The sequence below is a fragment of the Populus euphratica genome, unplaced genomic scaffold (genome assembly GCF_000495115.2).
Source record: "Populus euphratica unplaced genomic scaffold, PopEup_1.0 scaffold6.1, whole genome shotgun sequence".
Taxonomy (NCBI): Eukaryota; Viridiplantae; Streptophyta; class Magnoliopsida; order Malpighiales; family Salicaceae; genus Populus; species Populus euphratica.
In genome coordinates this window covers 4,528,964-4,540,658 of record NW_011499849.1, presented here as the reverse complement: position 1 = coordinate 4,540,658, position 11,695 = coordinate 4,528,964, and the positions used below count along the sequence as shown (strand labels likewise).

General features: G+C 32.8%; 2 protein-coding genes across 2 annotated transcripts; one reads left to right on the top strand and one right to left on the bottom strand.

Moving 5' to 3' along the window:
* Nucleotides 1-4,805: 4,805 nt before the first annotated feature.
* Nucleotides 4,806-7,662, top strand: LOC105120813 (proteasome subunit beta type-1-like). The gene is made up of 7 exons (XM_011019193.1): nucleotides 4,806-5,006; nucleotides 5,094-5,201; nucleotides 5,875-5,956; nucleotides 6,543-6,672; nucleotides 6,751-6,893; nucleotides 6,985-7,071; nucleotides 7,320-7,662. The coding sequence occupies exons 1-7, from the start codon at nucleotides 4,960-4,962 to the stop codon at nucleotides 7,392-7,394; spliced, it is 672 nt and encodes a 223-aa protein (XP_011017495.1). The 5' UTR covers nucleotides 4,806-4,959; the 3' UTR covers nucleotides 7,395-7,662.
* A 497-nt stretch (nucleotides 7,663-8,159) lies between these two features.
* On the bottom strand, nucleotides 8,160-10,275 carry LOC105120812 (DUF1499 family protein). The gene is made up of 7 exons (XM_011019192.1): nucleotides 9,934-10,275; nucleotides 9,777-9,833; nucleotides 9,277-9,402; nucleotides 9,030-9,096; nucleotides 8,794-8,886; nucleotides 8,585-8,698; nucleotides 8,160-8,504 (listed from the first exon to the last, which is right to left on the bottom strand). The coding sequence occupies exons 1-7, from the start codon at nucleotides 10,080-10,082 to the stop codon at nucleotides 8,451-8,453; spliced, it is 660 nt and encodes a 219-aa protein (XP_011017494.1). The 5' UTR covers nucleotides 10,083-10,275; the 3' UTR covers nucleotides 8,160-8,450.
* Between the last annotated feature and the right edge of the window lie 1,420 nt (nucleotides 10,276-11,695).

Genomic DNA, 11,695 nt, shown 5'->3' with positions numbered 1-11,695 from the left:
GAACTAACCATCAAAGTTGACAGAGAGAGTAAGATCAGGCCTGATGATGTGGTCAGATATTTTAATGCACCAACAAGAGATAAATAAAGAGTAATGTCAGCAAAAGGAGGACCGACAGAGGAGAGACTCTGGCCACCGACCATGGGAGTGGTGAAATTGTATAGGATCGTAAAGAAGTAGGCGAAGATGGAGAGTGAGCTTACGTGGGTGAACTAAAGGAGGAATAGTACTCCAGTGTAGTAATGGGCTTAAACAAAAGAGTTGGGAAGCATAGGAAAAGGAGTTTCATCAAAGAAGGCATGGTGAGTATTGAGTAATATAATTTTTGGTGGTTGTCAAATCCAAACAATGAAAACCATGGTAGGAAGGATAATATCCCTAAAAAAATACAAGGGAATGCTACGTACTGAAAATTTATGGGGAGCATAGTCACACAAGCAAGGAAAAACTCGACAACCAAAAGATTTTGAAAACCTCACCTTTGATTTAATATCAACCATTATCCAGCAGTGCGTGCACGGATACAATTAGCATTGAAGATGTTATTTACTAGGAGGCAACGATTGAAAAATAAAATAAAATTCATCGTATTATTGAAAAGGGGTACACTATTCAGATGTGAAGACAGACATTATTGAAGGAGCCCGACTCATCATTAGTCTATGTTCATAGCCCCACATAAATTATCCCACTTAATTTATGTGAGCAGGTTGATGGTGAGCCGGGCTCCTAATAATTTTCCGTTTACAAGTCTCCCCAAACTCAAATCTGCAACCAATTGCGAGACACGTAGTAGTAAAATGGTGAAGAAGCACCTAATCTCCTGCGAAATCCTGAGATGAATTCCCACTTCTCTGCACAGATATATAATAGAACATGTCAGCAACACATATGCTGCATCAAATATGTATGTTATGGAGCATCTTTGCAGCTGCCAACATCTCATCTTCCTTGTGACAGCTTCTAAGACTCTATTTTGAAAAGGACAAAGAAAAGCATCAACCATCACCGTCATCATCGTTCTCATCCTCATAACCTTCAGCTCTTTCTTCTCGAAAAGTCTCCAATTTGGGAAACTGGGAAGCCCCTAGTGGGAAACCAAGGAGGGATGGTGCGACCTCAATCCAAGCTGGCTTCATAGAAAGTTGTCTTATCTCTGTTGCCATTTTTAATTAGCAATAGAAATGATACAATCAAAAGGCACCATATATAAAAACGATAGCCTGTGTTTTTGGTGTGTAGAGGAGAATGAAGTTGAAAATATGTCTCTTGTTTTGGATTAGAAAGAAAGGTAGAAGGGATACGAATAATATACCCAGTGGTAAGCTTAATATTTATAGGCCTTGAGGAAAAGGATGCAGGAGATGTTCGTGGAATAGGGATTTATATATTGTGGAGTGTAGCTAAAAATAGAGATAAAACCATAAGGGAGTTAATCCAGGAAGACAACCAAAGCTTGATGGGATAGCCAGTGCAGCCACCTAGATAGAGTTAAAAATCCAGTGCTAACGTCCAGTTAGTTTAAAACAAAAGAAATTAGAAAGGATGCATCAAAACAGATGCATGCGACAAGATGGATGGAGCAGAAACAATTGCTATGTAATGACATGAGCTCATATCTGCTACATGGCTGACCCCTCTTGGATTTTTCGGCTGGGCAGATAACCAATCTTTAGATACTGCTATGGAGATTTCAAAAATTATCTGTAGGAGAATAGGAAGGGATGGGAGTATCATTAAATCACCCTGCCACCATCCTCCTATATAAAGAAACTAGTAGCTATCAGGCCTGCGTTCCACCGCACGTCAGATTTTTTTTGGTAAAAACATGAATACACATGAATATATAAAAATTATTTATCATAAATTAAAATACTTACGCATTCATTCAATTATATAAATTAATAGTTAAATAAAAAATAAATAAGATTAAAATATTTAATCTAATAACATAGATCATTTACTTAGTTATATTTAACAATTATGTTTTTCCAGATAATTTTTTTATTTAATCAAATAATTATTCATACCAACTAAAAAAAACAAGTTCATGAAAATGGATTGAATAAAACTATAAAACTCAACTATAGAACAATTCAATATTTAATGTTAAAACTAAAAAAGTATATATAGTTTTTTTAAAAAAACAAAAAAATAACTAGTTAAACCTGGGTTAATCCGCTAATCTCGCGATCATAAACACATAATTAGAAAAACCCCATAAAAAAAGTGAGAAAAAAGAAGAAGCACAAAGATTAATTTTTAAAAAGCTAAGTGTCAAAGAATAAAATTAAAAAAAAATCTATTTAAAAAAAACCTAAAAAAATCAAAGTCAACTTATATTAATTTTTGAAACCCATGAAAGTGATCATAAGCCTTAGACTGACTGCATAGAAAGCAAACTAAAAAAAAAGACAATGATGCAAAATTCTCAATAAAATAATGTCAAGTGATGAAACTAAAAAAATAATTAAAAAATCAAAGAAAAAAAGATTTGAGTCAAACTATGTTAACTCATCAACCATGAACATAAGATTTAGATAACTTTGTAGAAGGGAAAGTGAAAAAAAAAGTGTGAGGACCAATTCTAAAAAATTAAAATATTGAAAGATAAAATTGAAAATAAATCAATTTTATATGATCTAAAAAACAAAGTCAACTAGTGTTAACCTTTAAAACTCATGATATTGGTTATAAGGATAAGACTAATCTTATAAAAGGCAAACCATGAAAAAATGAAGCAAAATGCTCAATAAAAAAAATAAAAAAATATGAAATTAAAAAAAAAATACAATTAAAAAAATCCAAAAGAAACAATTATATATAAAAAAATAAGGATCGAATTTAACATAAAAAATTGAAATCAAATATTATAGATGAAATTGAAAACAATATGCAATCAATAAAATAAAAAGGAAATCAAATGAGGATCAAATTTGATATAAATATCAATTTAAACCAAATGATTAGGGACAAAATTGAAAGAAGAAATAAACCAAATAAGACCAAATTCGACATAAAAAATTAAATCAAATGCTAGGGATGAAATTGAGAAAAAGAAATCAATTAGTAATAGGAAAAAAATCAAAAAAATAAAGACCAAATTCGATATAAAATTTAATCTAAACCAAATGATTATGGGCAAAGTTGAAGAAAAAAATAAAAAGAAAATAAAAAATAAATAACAATTAAAATAATATAGATCAAATTGAATATACTAAATAAATGATACTTTCATAATTTGATAAGAAGAAAAGAGAGAAAAGGAGAAAACTTTCTCGGAGCTCAAAGTCACGCTACACCATTGAAAAAAGGATGTCGATATACTTCTAACACCCCCACAGAAAATGGTGTTTGACCACCGAACGATACCTCATATGCTGCCTAAAAGGTATGAGGGTGTTTACTCGCTGGCCGTGCATGGCACTAGTCAATTCTTTTTTCTTTTTATTAATATTTTATGTGTTAAAAGACCACAATACCCCTTAATCTTTTTAAGTATAACAAAAAAGCTAAGATTCAAAGATGAAAACGGCTCTACATGGAAGTTTTAACTTCTTCTTTTTTTTTTTCTGGTGGAAGCTATATAATTTAAGTGTTTATTAAAAAAATAAAATGTCTACAAAGCCCATGGACCCCAATTCATTTTTATTTACCGAAAAGGTTATTTTAGTAATCTTATTGTTAAAAAAAAAGTAAAAACATCTCTCTAATTCTTATAAATTTGAAAATGACAATTGTATCTCTTTGAAAAGATCATAATACCTTAATAGCAAGCTCTTTTCATAGATAGAAGAGCTAAATGAAAAACATTGTGGATTTTTATATTACTTTCTCACGCTTTTTAGATTTTGATAAATATAGAATGATGAATTTTTATAAATAAATAAAAAAAGATAAAAAATTAACTTGAATCAATCTAAGTTAGCATAACAAACTTATAAGTTAAGTAAGGGTGAGTAAACTTAGGTTAATTTATCAAATTCATAGTCAGATCATAGAATTAGGATAATCCGATAGGTAATAAAAAAGGTAAAGAACCACAAAGCTAATTTGTTTAGAGAAAACATAAAATGATGAGATCAAAAAAGAAAAAAAGTAAAAAAAAAAAGTGTAAACCACATTAACTTTTAAAACTTGTGATTTAGATCATAAAATTGAAAGCACAATACCTGCAAAAACCATGAAATTCTATTATTAATTAATCAAATATTGTAAAATAAAATTAGAAGAAAAATTAATTATACAAAATAATTCAAAATAAAAATTAAAAGAATAAAAATAAAAATAAAATTAAAATTAGAAATAGAAAACATCCACAAGTTTTTAATTAAATGATGAAATTAAAAAAAAAATTCATTCTAACCAAAAATACAAATAAAAAAAACAATCAAATAAATAAAAACCAAATAAAAAAACCACTGTATTATTACCGATGAATAGTAAAATCATTGGGTGTCCAAAATGTTTGCTACTTGATTTCTTCCACAACTTTTATAGTTTTTGTTAATTGCTAATCCTTTCATTAGTTTTAATTAACATAATCATTAGGTAATTTGAAGCTTGCATAACTTTATTTTTTTATTAAAAAACCCCATGAATTTATTACCATTGCTTAAAGAAATATAAAAACTATATGATTATTTGTATTATTTAGTTCATCATCACACGATAACAGTGAGATGTCAATGAATTCAATGGTTTTCTACGAACAAAAAATATAAAATTAACCAAATAGTATGATTAAGAAGATATTAATATATTAAGAGCTAATCGATTATCTATAAAGGTTAGGTACTTTGATGTAGGGGGTTTTTCCCTTAAAACATCTGAAGTGCGCTGCAAGACAGACCGGGCAAGGAGAGATCTAAAACAAATAAAAATCGAAGCCTGCCCTCTGCGATTTTAAGTCTCTCACTCTCTCTAAGCCATAACAACCCCTCTCTCTACCGGCACCCAATGAGTAAACAACAAGCCAGATTTGAACCCTACGATTTTAATGGAGGGTAACCCTCTACCCCTCCCCCTCTCAGTAAGTTATGTCTATTTATTTGTTGATTTGTTTGATTTTGAGATTTTTTTTTTTTTTGAAGGACTTGCGTTGCGATTGCTGGAGCTGATTACTGTGTAGTCGCCGCGGATACTCGAATGTCTACCGGATACAATATTCTCACTCGCGATTACTCCAAAATCTATAAATTGTATGTCTTCTTAATCTCTCTCCATTTCTTTCTTTCTTTTTTTTTTCTTTTTTTTCGCTTGAATTAGTTTGTGGGTTTTCTTATCTTGGATATCCTCGTTTTTTGTGCTCCAATTGGGAATTTAGGCTCTGTTAAGTGAAATTGACTGATAAATGTGGTTTTTACAACTGGGTTTATAGTTTCATTTAATTTCAACAACCCCATTGTAAAATTGGATGCTGGTGTAAAGCACTCTGTGGGATCGGTCTGGTTTTTGGAAATAAAAAAGTTTGTACTTTTTTCAAAGAGGATGAATTTGCACGAGGGCACGGGTAAGAATTGAGCCTCATCTCATCTTTGGATCAAATGAATGTAACAATAATTCAATTAGGGATTTTTATTCCTTGAGGATTTCATTGGAAAGGTTTAATAAATTTTTTAAATTGGACAAATATGAGGTTAGAGATATCTGTCTTCCAACTTGTCTTTGCACATGCTTGCCAATACCTGTATATACCTTTGATAAACTGAAAGTATGGAACTTATTGCTTACTAGATAGGTGGAGTTTTCATTGAATCAATTTTGATAATGATCTGGAAGTACTTGCATCCTTTACTCAGCTTCTTAATGAAGTGTGTTCTTTTCCTAGTTATTTATTAACAAGACTGACTTGATGTGCTTCACTGATGTCAGAGCGGACAAATGTTTGATGGCTTCTTCTGGCTTTCAAGCTGATGTGAGAGCCCTACAAAAGGTTTTGGGGGCTAAGCACCTGGTGAGGTTTCATGAAAAATAAATTGATACATTAGTTGTTAGCTCTCTCTCTCTCTCTCTCTTCAAATTGATGGAATATAAAACAATCTAATGCTTTAGTTCTGCAGAATTTTGTCCACCTAAATTATATTAGAAGCAAGTTGTAATTGATTGAATGTATCCTTGAGATTACATTAGTTCCCTTCCTTTGTGATCTTACTATATCTTGAGATTTTTCCTTTGAAGTTTTATCAGGGTGTTAGTTATTTTTTGGTGTTTGTTTTGGAAAGTGTGGAGGATGGTATGCCCCAAGTCCTTTCAGGATTATAGCCCAAATTGAAAATTGTAAAGATTGCCGCATGGAAGTAGTTGGAGAGGTTCTTGTTTGGAGGAAGAGACTCTGAGAGCTATGTAATTTGTGTACCTTTATATCTGTTAAGAATGGTGGTGTTGTCTGTTACTTTCGAGTAACAAAGGGCCATCTAGAACTGTGTGTTCATAAATATCTATGATTTTGTGGTCTAATGGACTCCCTTTTGCTTTGTTTGAAAAGAAATTGGCTTCTTGTTTTGCACGGATGCTAATATCTGTTCTTAATCACTTAACAGATCTATCAACATCAACACAACAAGCAGATGAGCTGCCCTGCCATGGCTCGACTGCTCTCCAACACTCTCTACTACAAACGTTTCTTCCCTTATTATACCTTCAACGTTTTGGTTGGCTTTGATGAGGAAGGTAAGTGATACAAGTTAATGGTGCAGTTTTAAGCTTTCGATTGGTGTTAACAAATTGGTGTTCTTTTTAAAAATCTAGGAAAGGGCTGTGTTTACACTTACGATGCTGTTGGTTCCTATGAGAAGGTTGGGTATAGTGCCCAAGGTTCTGGTGCTAAACTCATCATGCCTGTGCTAGATAACCAGCTGAAGTCCCCCAGCCCGCTTTTATTACCTTCGCAGGTATGCTCTCCTTGGCCAACATTGTTTCTTTTGTCAATTGTTTGGGGTGTTACGTCTTTTATCTGGTTATCTAAAAATGTGACTTTTATAGGACGCTGTAACTCCACTTTCTGAGGCAGAAGCAATTGATGTGGTCAAAGATGTTTTTGCATCTGCAACTGAGAGGGATATATACACTGTAAATTCCTGTTTCCTTTCAGCTTTTGCCCTTTAAATCAATTCTTCCTCTTTTTTTTTTTTTTTTGTCTTTAAATTATATCCAGCATCTGGAGGAAGGCCTGCCTCTCTCTGAATTATTACTCTTACACAAGGAAAAGATTGGGCAGGATGTTGTATGGTTTACCCATACAAGATATTATGCCTACGTCCATGCTTTGACTTCAGTTCATTTATCATACTCCTTAATATATCTTGTTTGTTTTGCAGGGAGACAAGCTTGAAATTGTCATCTTAAATGCTGACGGTATGCGTCGGGAATATGCAGAGCTCAGAAAAGATTGATCCACAGATCATCATTCTGTCGGACTTAATGGAAGTTAAAGTGGTGGTTGTCGTTTACCATATCTTCGTTTTGTTATGATTTCTCCCATTACAGTGTAACTTCTAAAGCAGTCCTGAACTTGAACAATTGCACTTCCTAGTTAATGAATATTTTGCAACGTTGAAAGCTTTCATGTAATTTAGATCAATGCAGCTGATTTAAGCCAAGTTTGTTACCCTCATCATCTTGTGTTGGGTATGGATTTTATAGATGACGATGCTTATCATATGCGGTCTTCATGATATTTTTACCTAGCTCTGGTGCAGTGTGTTCCCCGCTCGTTTTTATGTTTCGTTGGCCTTGTATACGATTTGAAGTGCGCATCATTTCTTTATTTGGTCAGGTAATTTCTCCTCGACTGACATCTTTCCCGTTGTAAAATTTGACGTTGAACAACTAGTTAACATCACTGGCTTGAGAATTGGGCATTTGCTATTGGGGTGAGACTGATAAGTGTTATGCGCATAGCATTCTATGAAATATTCACTATTCTTGCGTTAAAATATTTTTAAAAAAAATTAAAATTTTTTATTTTAAATTACCATTTTTTTGTGTTTTCAAATTATTTTAATATTAAAAATAATTTTAAAAAAGTAAAAAAAATATTTAAATATATTTTTAAACAAAAAAAATACTTCAAAAAATAATAATTTTACCGAGTTTTAAGATACGGCGACTGGTCACTTCAAGCACAAATGTGCATCGCTACTGGAATTATTCACATCACAGAAGGACTTGGGTTCAGGGTTCTAGCTTTCCTAGTCCCTTGTCATCAAGAGTAAGGGACTCCTGATGTAAACACATGGAGATTATTACAACGGCCTGTACCCACCAGAGTATCAGTTTTGACTTCTGTCCGTGGATCTCTAGATCACTAGGAACAAATCATCATGGGGTACAACTGGGTAGATGTAAAATTTTCCTGGTACAATCTTATTCCTTTATATTTTTTTTCAACATCAATGAATGCTGTTGATGTTCTAAATTAACAGCGCAGCTATCAGGTAAGGGCCCCTTCAGAAACTCTCTGCAGATGCCCAGCCTTTCTTCTCCAGCTCTAGTCTCAATATCTGCAGTGAACACCAGGTTCCTGCTAAGTGAGTGAAGATATTTTCGAAGCATAGGACCCCATAATGTTAGAAAAGCTAACCTTGATTCTCTTTCTGTTGTAATCAAAATCAAAGTTTCCCAAGCGTGATGCAGACCGATACTCCACAATCGCATTATTGCCTGGCCGGAACCAGAACTCAACATCATCGACTAGCTGTTTGAAAGAACATCAGGGTGTTGGTGTTAAGCGTTTCATTGCAACTCAAAGGTTCAACTTGCGATTTCTTGAGAGGAAGACATCTAACTTACCCCTAAAATAGGACTCTGGTATTCCACGTGCACATAATCATCATCCCTCTCTACAATCTTTGGTGTAAATTTCTCCGGTTTCGTTGATCTTATCTGAGTAATTGATAATTATTCAGGTTCAGCTTAATTTGATCTTGCTGTTAAAGCTTAATCTACAATCATGAAGCAATGGAATTGTTGTATCACATCTCTTTTTTGTTCAACATGCTTAGAAGGAATCTGAATAGACATTTTACCACATCAAGAAGCTCTTCCATTGCCATTTCCTTGCTGACTGGCTTTTTTCTACCACCATTGTAGTTCCTACAGCAGAAGAAGAAGGGGAAAAAAAACACACCAAAATATTCAACTCAGCACGTGTTAGGTTTGACAGGTCATTATCGGCGACCACGAGACGCACTAGTTGAGAACTTGGGACTTGCTTTTCACATGTTAGAAACGTTAAAAAAGAAGTCGGCGAGAGTTTTTTGTGGCAGCACCTACCATGGAGGGGCATAGTGGGTAAGATCAGTGATATTCTCCGATGTTGAGATACAATTCTTTGTAGCTGGGCACAGCGATAATGATGGTTGGTTCTTTTGCACCCCCAGGTATTCAGGCTTTTTCCCACTGTTAACATAGGCCAGATTGAAAACATATGAGATTTAAAAAAAACAAAAAACAAAAATCCTAAATTAAATATAAATTATCGAGCATACCTTACTGTAAAACTTTTTTTAAGAAATTAACAATACTTTTTAGTGTTTAATTCTAAGTGATTAGTTAAATATTTATCAGATCCTTGGATCATATTAATACTAAATCCACCTCTCTATATAGTGTATAGAGTATTAAAAAATTCACGAGAAAAACCTACATGACAATAGATGAATACTATGAATGGGAGATTTCGGCTCTTCCTGCTGTAACATTTCACTGATATTTTTCCGACGGGAGACTTTAAAGGGAGAAGGCGACAGAGGGGTGGAGAAAAGGAAACATACCCGAGATTGAAAATGGCACCAGCTACTGCTAATTCACTGCTCCTTAGTACTATTTCCCTTCAAATTTATATACTTCTTATCAGAACCTCTCCACCTGATTGGATAGACAGACACATTCGATGTAAATATATTTTCATGCCTACAAAGAATTTAGTACCTTCGAGCAATTTGATGCTGGGGTTTGTTGTCGTTGTCCTGCTGCTGACAAAAGAGGATACGAGGACGAGTGAACCCATTGTGGTGTTCGATGCTGCGAGCCTTACAGAGACAGCCAGGATAGGCTTTTGGTGGTGCCATTGAAGCCATGTTTTACAAACTCAAGCTCTGTGTCTCGTGTTGTTTGTTTGTGTTGCTGCCAGCCTGCCTGCCTGCGCAATTTGGAGGCGTTTCTACTTTCTATCCTTAAGCACGAGCCCACCTTGCGATGGATGACCCGTTCCGTGTTGACGGCCGTTACTTTTTCCTTTTTATTGACGAGGGGCGTTCACCGCCCACTTTGAAAAATGAAACGGCAAGGTAATGCTGTGATTTTGTATTCCAAAAAAAGGAAACCAACACAACTAGAAGGTAAGTTGCATGAATGCGTGAATACATCAAACTACTGATTACATGTATCCTATCAGATCCAATGCATTACACGTGGCATCTTACACGTTTTTATCTTACTTTTCTTCGAAATCCAGGTCAATAAAATGAAGATAAGAAATAATAATAAACATACCAATAAAACTACTGATTACATGTATCCTATCAGATACTATGCATTACACGTGGCATCTTACACGTTTTTATTTTACTTTTCTTCGAAATCGTCTAAATGAAAGTTTCATTTTGGGTAAGTTTTAATGAGATTAAATAAAGAATTAAGCATTAAAGACGTAGGAAAAATGGCTGAAGGTTGAGACTTGAAAATATTTGACAGGTGTCTCATAAGAATAATATTAGCGATTTATATAGGTTTGTTTTTATTGGTTTGGATTAAAAAAACTTTACAACTTAAAATTTAAGTTTTAAATTGACTTAGTCTTAAGCCTATTTATATAATTTTAAATTTATATTATAAAATTACACAAATATTAATACAATTAAATTTATTTTCATACAAATAATAGTTCAACTAAAAAAACAATCAATTAATTAAAACAGTTTGATGTGAAATAAATTTAATAATTTGGAAAATGAATATTTATTCGTAGTGTGATTCATTATCTTGATTACATCAATATATTGGAAACTCTAGATAATAAAATATTTTTTTTGATATTTTTGGTTCATAAATTTAAAACTGCAAGCCTCCTTATTACAAATAAAATTACAGGTCTACTTTATTATTGTCTACTTACCTCTCATCTAGAAAATTACTGCCTACAAGTTATCATCTTCTAGTTATCAATCTATAATTATATATCTACTTGAAAAATATTTTTTTAGAAAGAATCTACTTTATAAACATGTTTTGAAGATATTATAAATTTGATTGAAGTGCAATTCAGTTGTTATTGTTAAGTTGTTGTTCTTATTAGTTGCATAAACTCTCCAAATAAAAAAAATTAAAAATAACTTTTAGTATCTATCTAATCACCTTATTTAAGATAATTTATCATTGTATTCAAAGGTAACTACCCATTCATTCATTCTTTGTTTTAAAAACCTCATAACATGTGGATTTTTTTATATCTTTCATTCACAATTTACTTTAAGTTTGAACTTTAATAAGTCTGATTTGTAATCACAAGTTCATCTTAATCCATTCTTCGTAACTCTTTACTCAATTTTAATATATAATGGTGGTTTCTTGCCACAAGACATTTGTCAGTAATTAGGATTATGATTTTGTCGGGTGGATACTTTGGTATTGTTCGTGATAATTTCATGGACATCAAGAAATAAAATGTACCACTAAGATTTAAAATATTCCC

Bases quoted from the DNA above. Each gene is read 5' to 3' on its own strand.
- LOC105120812 (XM_011019192.1), bottom strand. From the start codon at position 10,082: ATGGCTTCAATGGCACCACCAAAAGCCTATCCTGGCTGTCTCTGTAAG. The intron at 8,887-9,029 runs GTAAAATGTCTA...TCAATTACTCAG, and splicing joins TGGAAGAGCTTCTTGATGTG to ATAAGATCAACGAAACCGGA. The intron at 8,505-8,584 runs GTTAGCTTTTCT...TGTTCACTGCAG, and splicing joins ACAACAGAAAGAGAATCAAG to ATATTGAGACTAGAGCTGGA.
- LOC105120813 (XM_011019193.1), top strand. From the start codon at position 4,960: ATGAGTAAACAACAAGCCAGATTTGAACCCTACGATTTTAATGGAGG. The intron at 5,202-5,874 runs GTATGTCTTCTT...CACTGATGTCAG, and splicing joins TACTCCAAAATCTATAAATT to AGCGGACAAATGTTTGATGG. The intron at 5,957-6,542 runs GTGAGGTTTCAT...ATCACTTAACAG, and splicing joins TTTTGGGGGCTAAGCACCTG to ATCTATCAACATCAACACAA.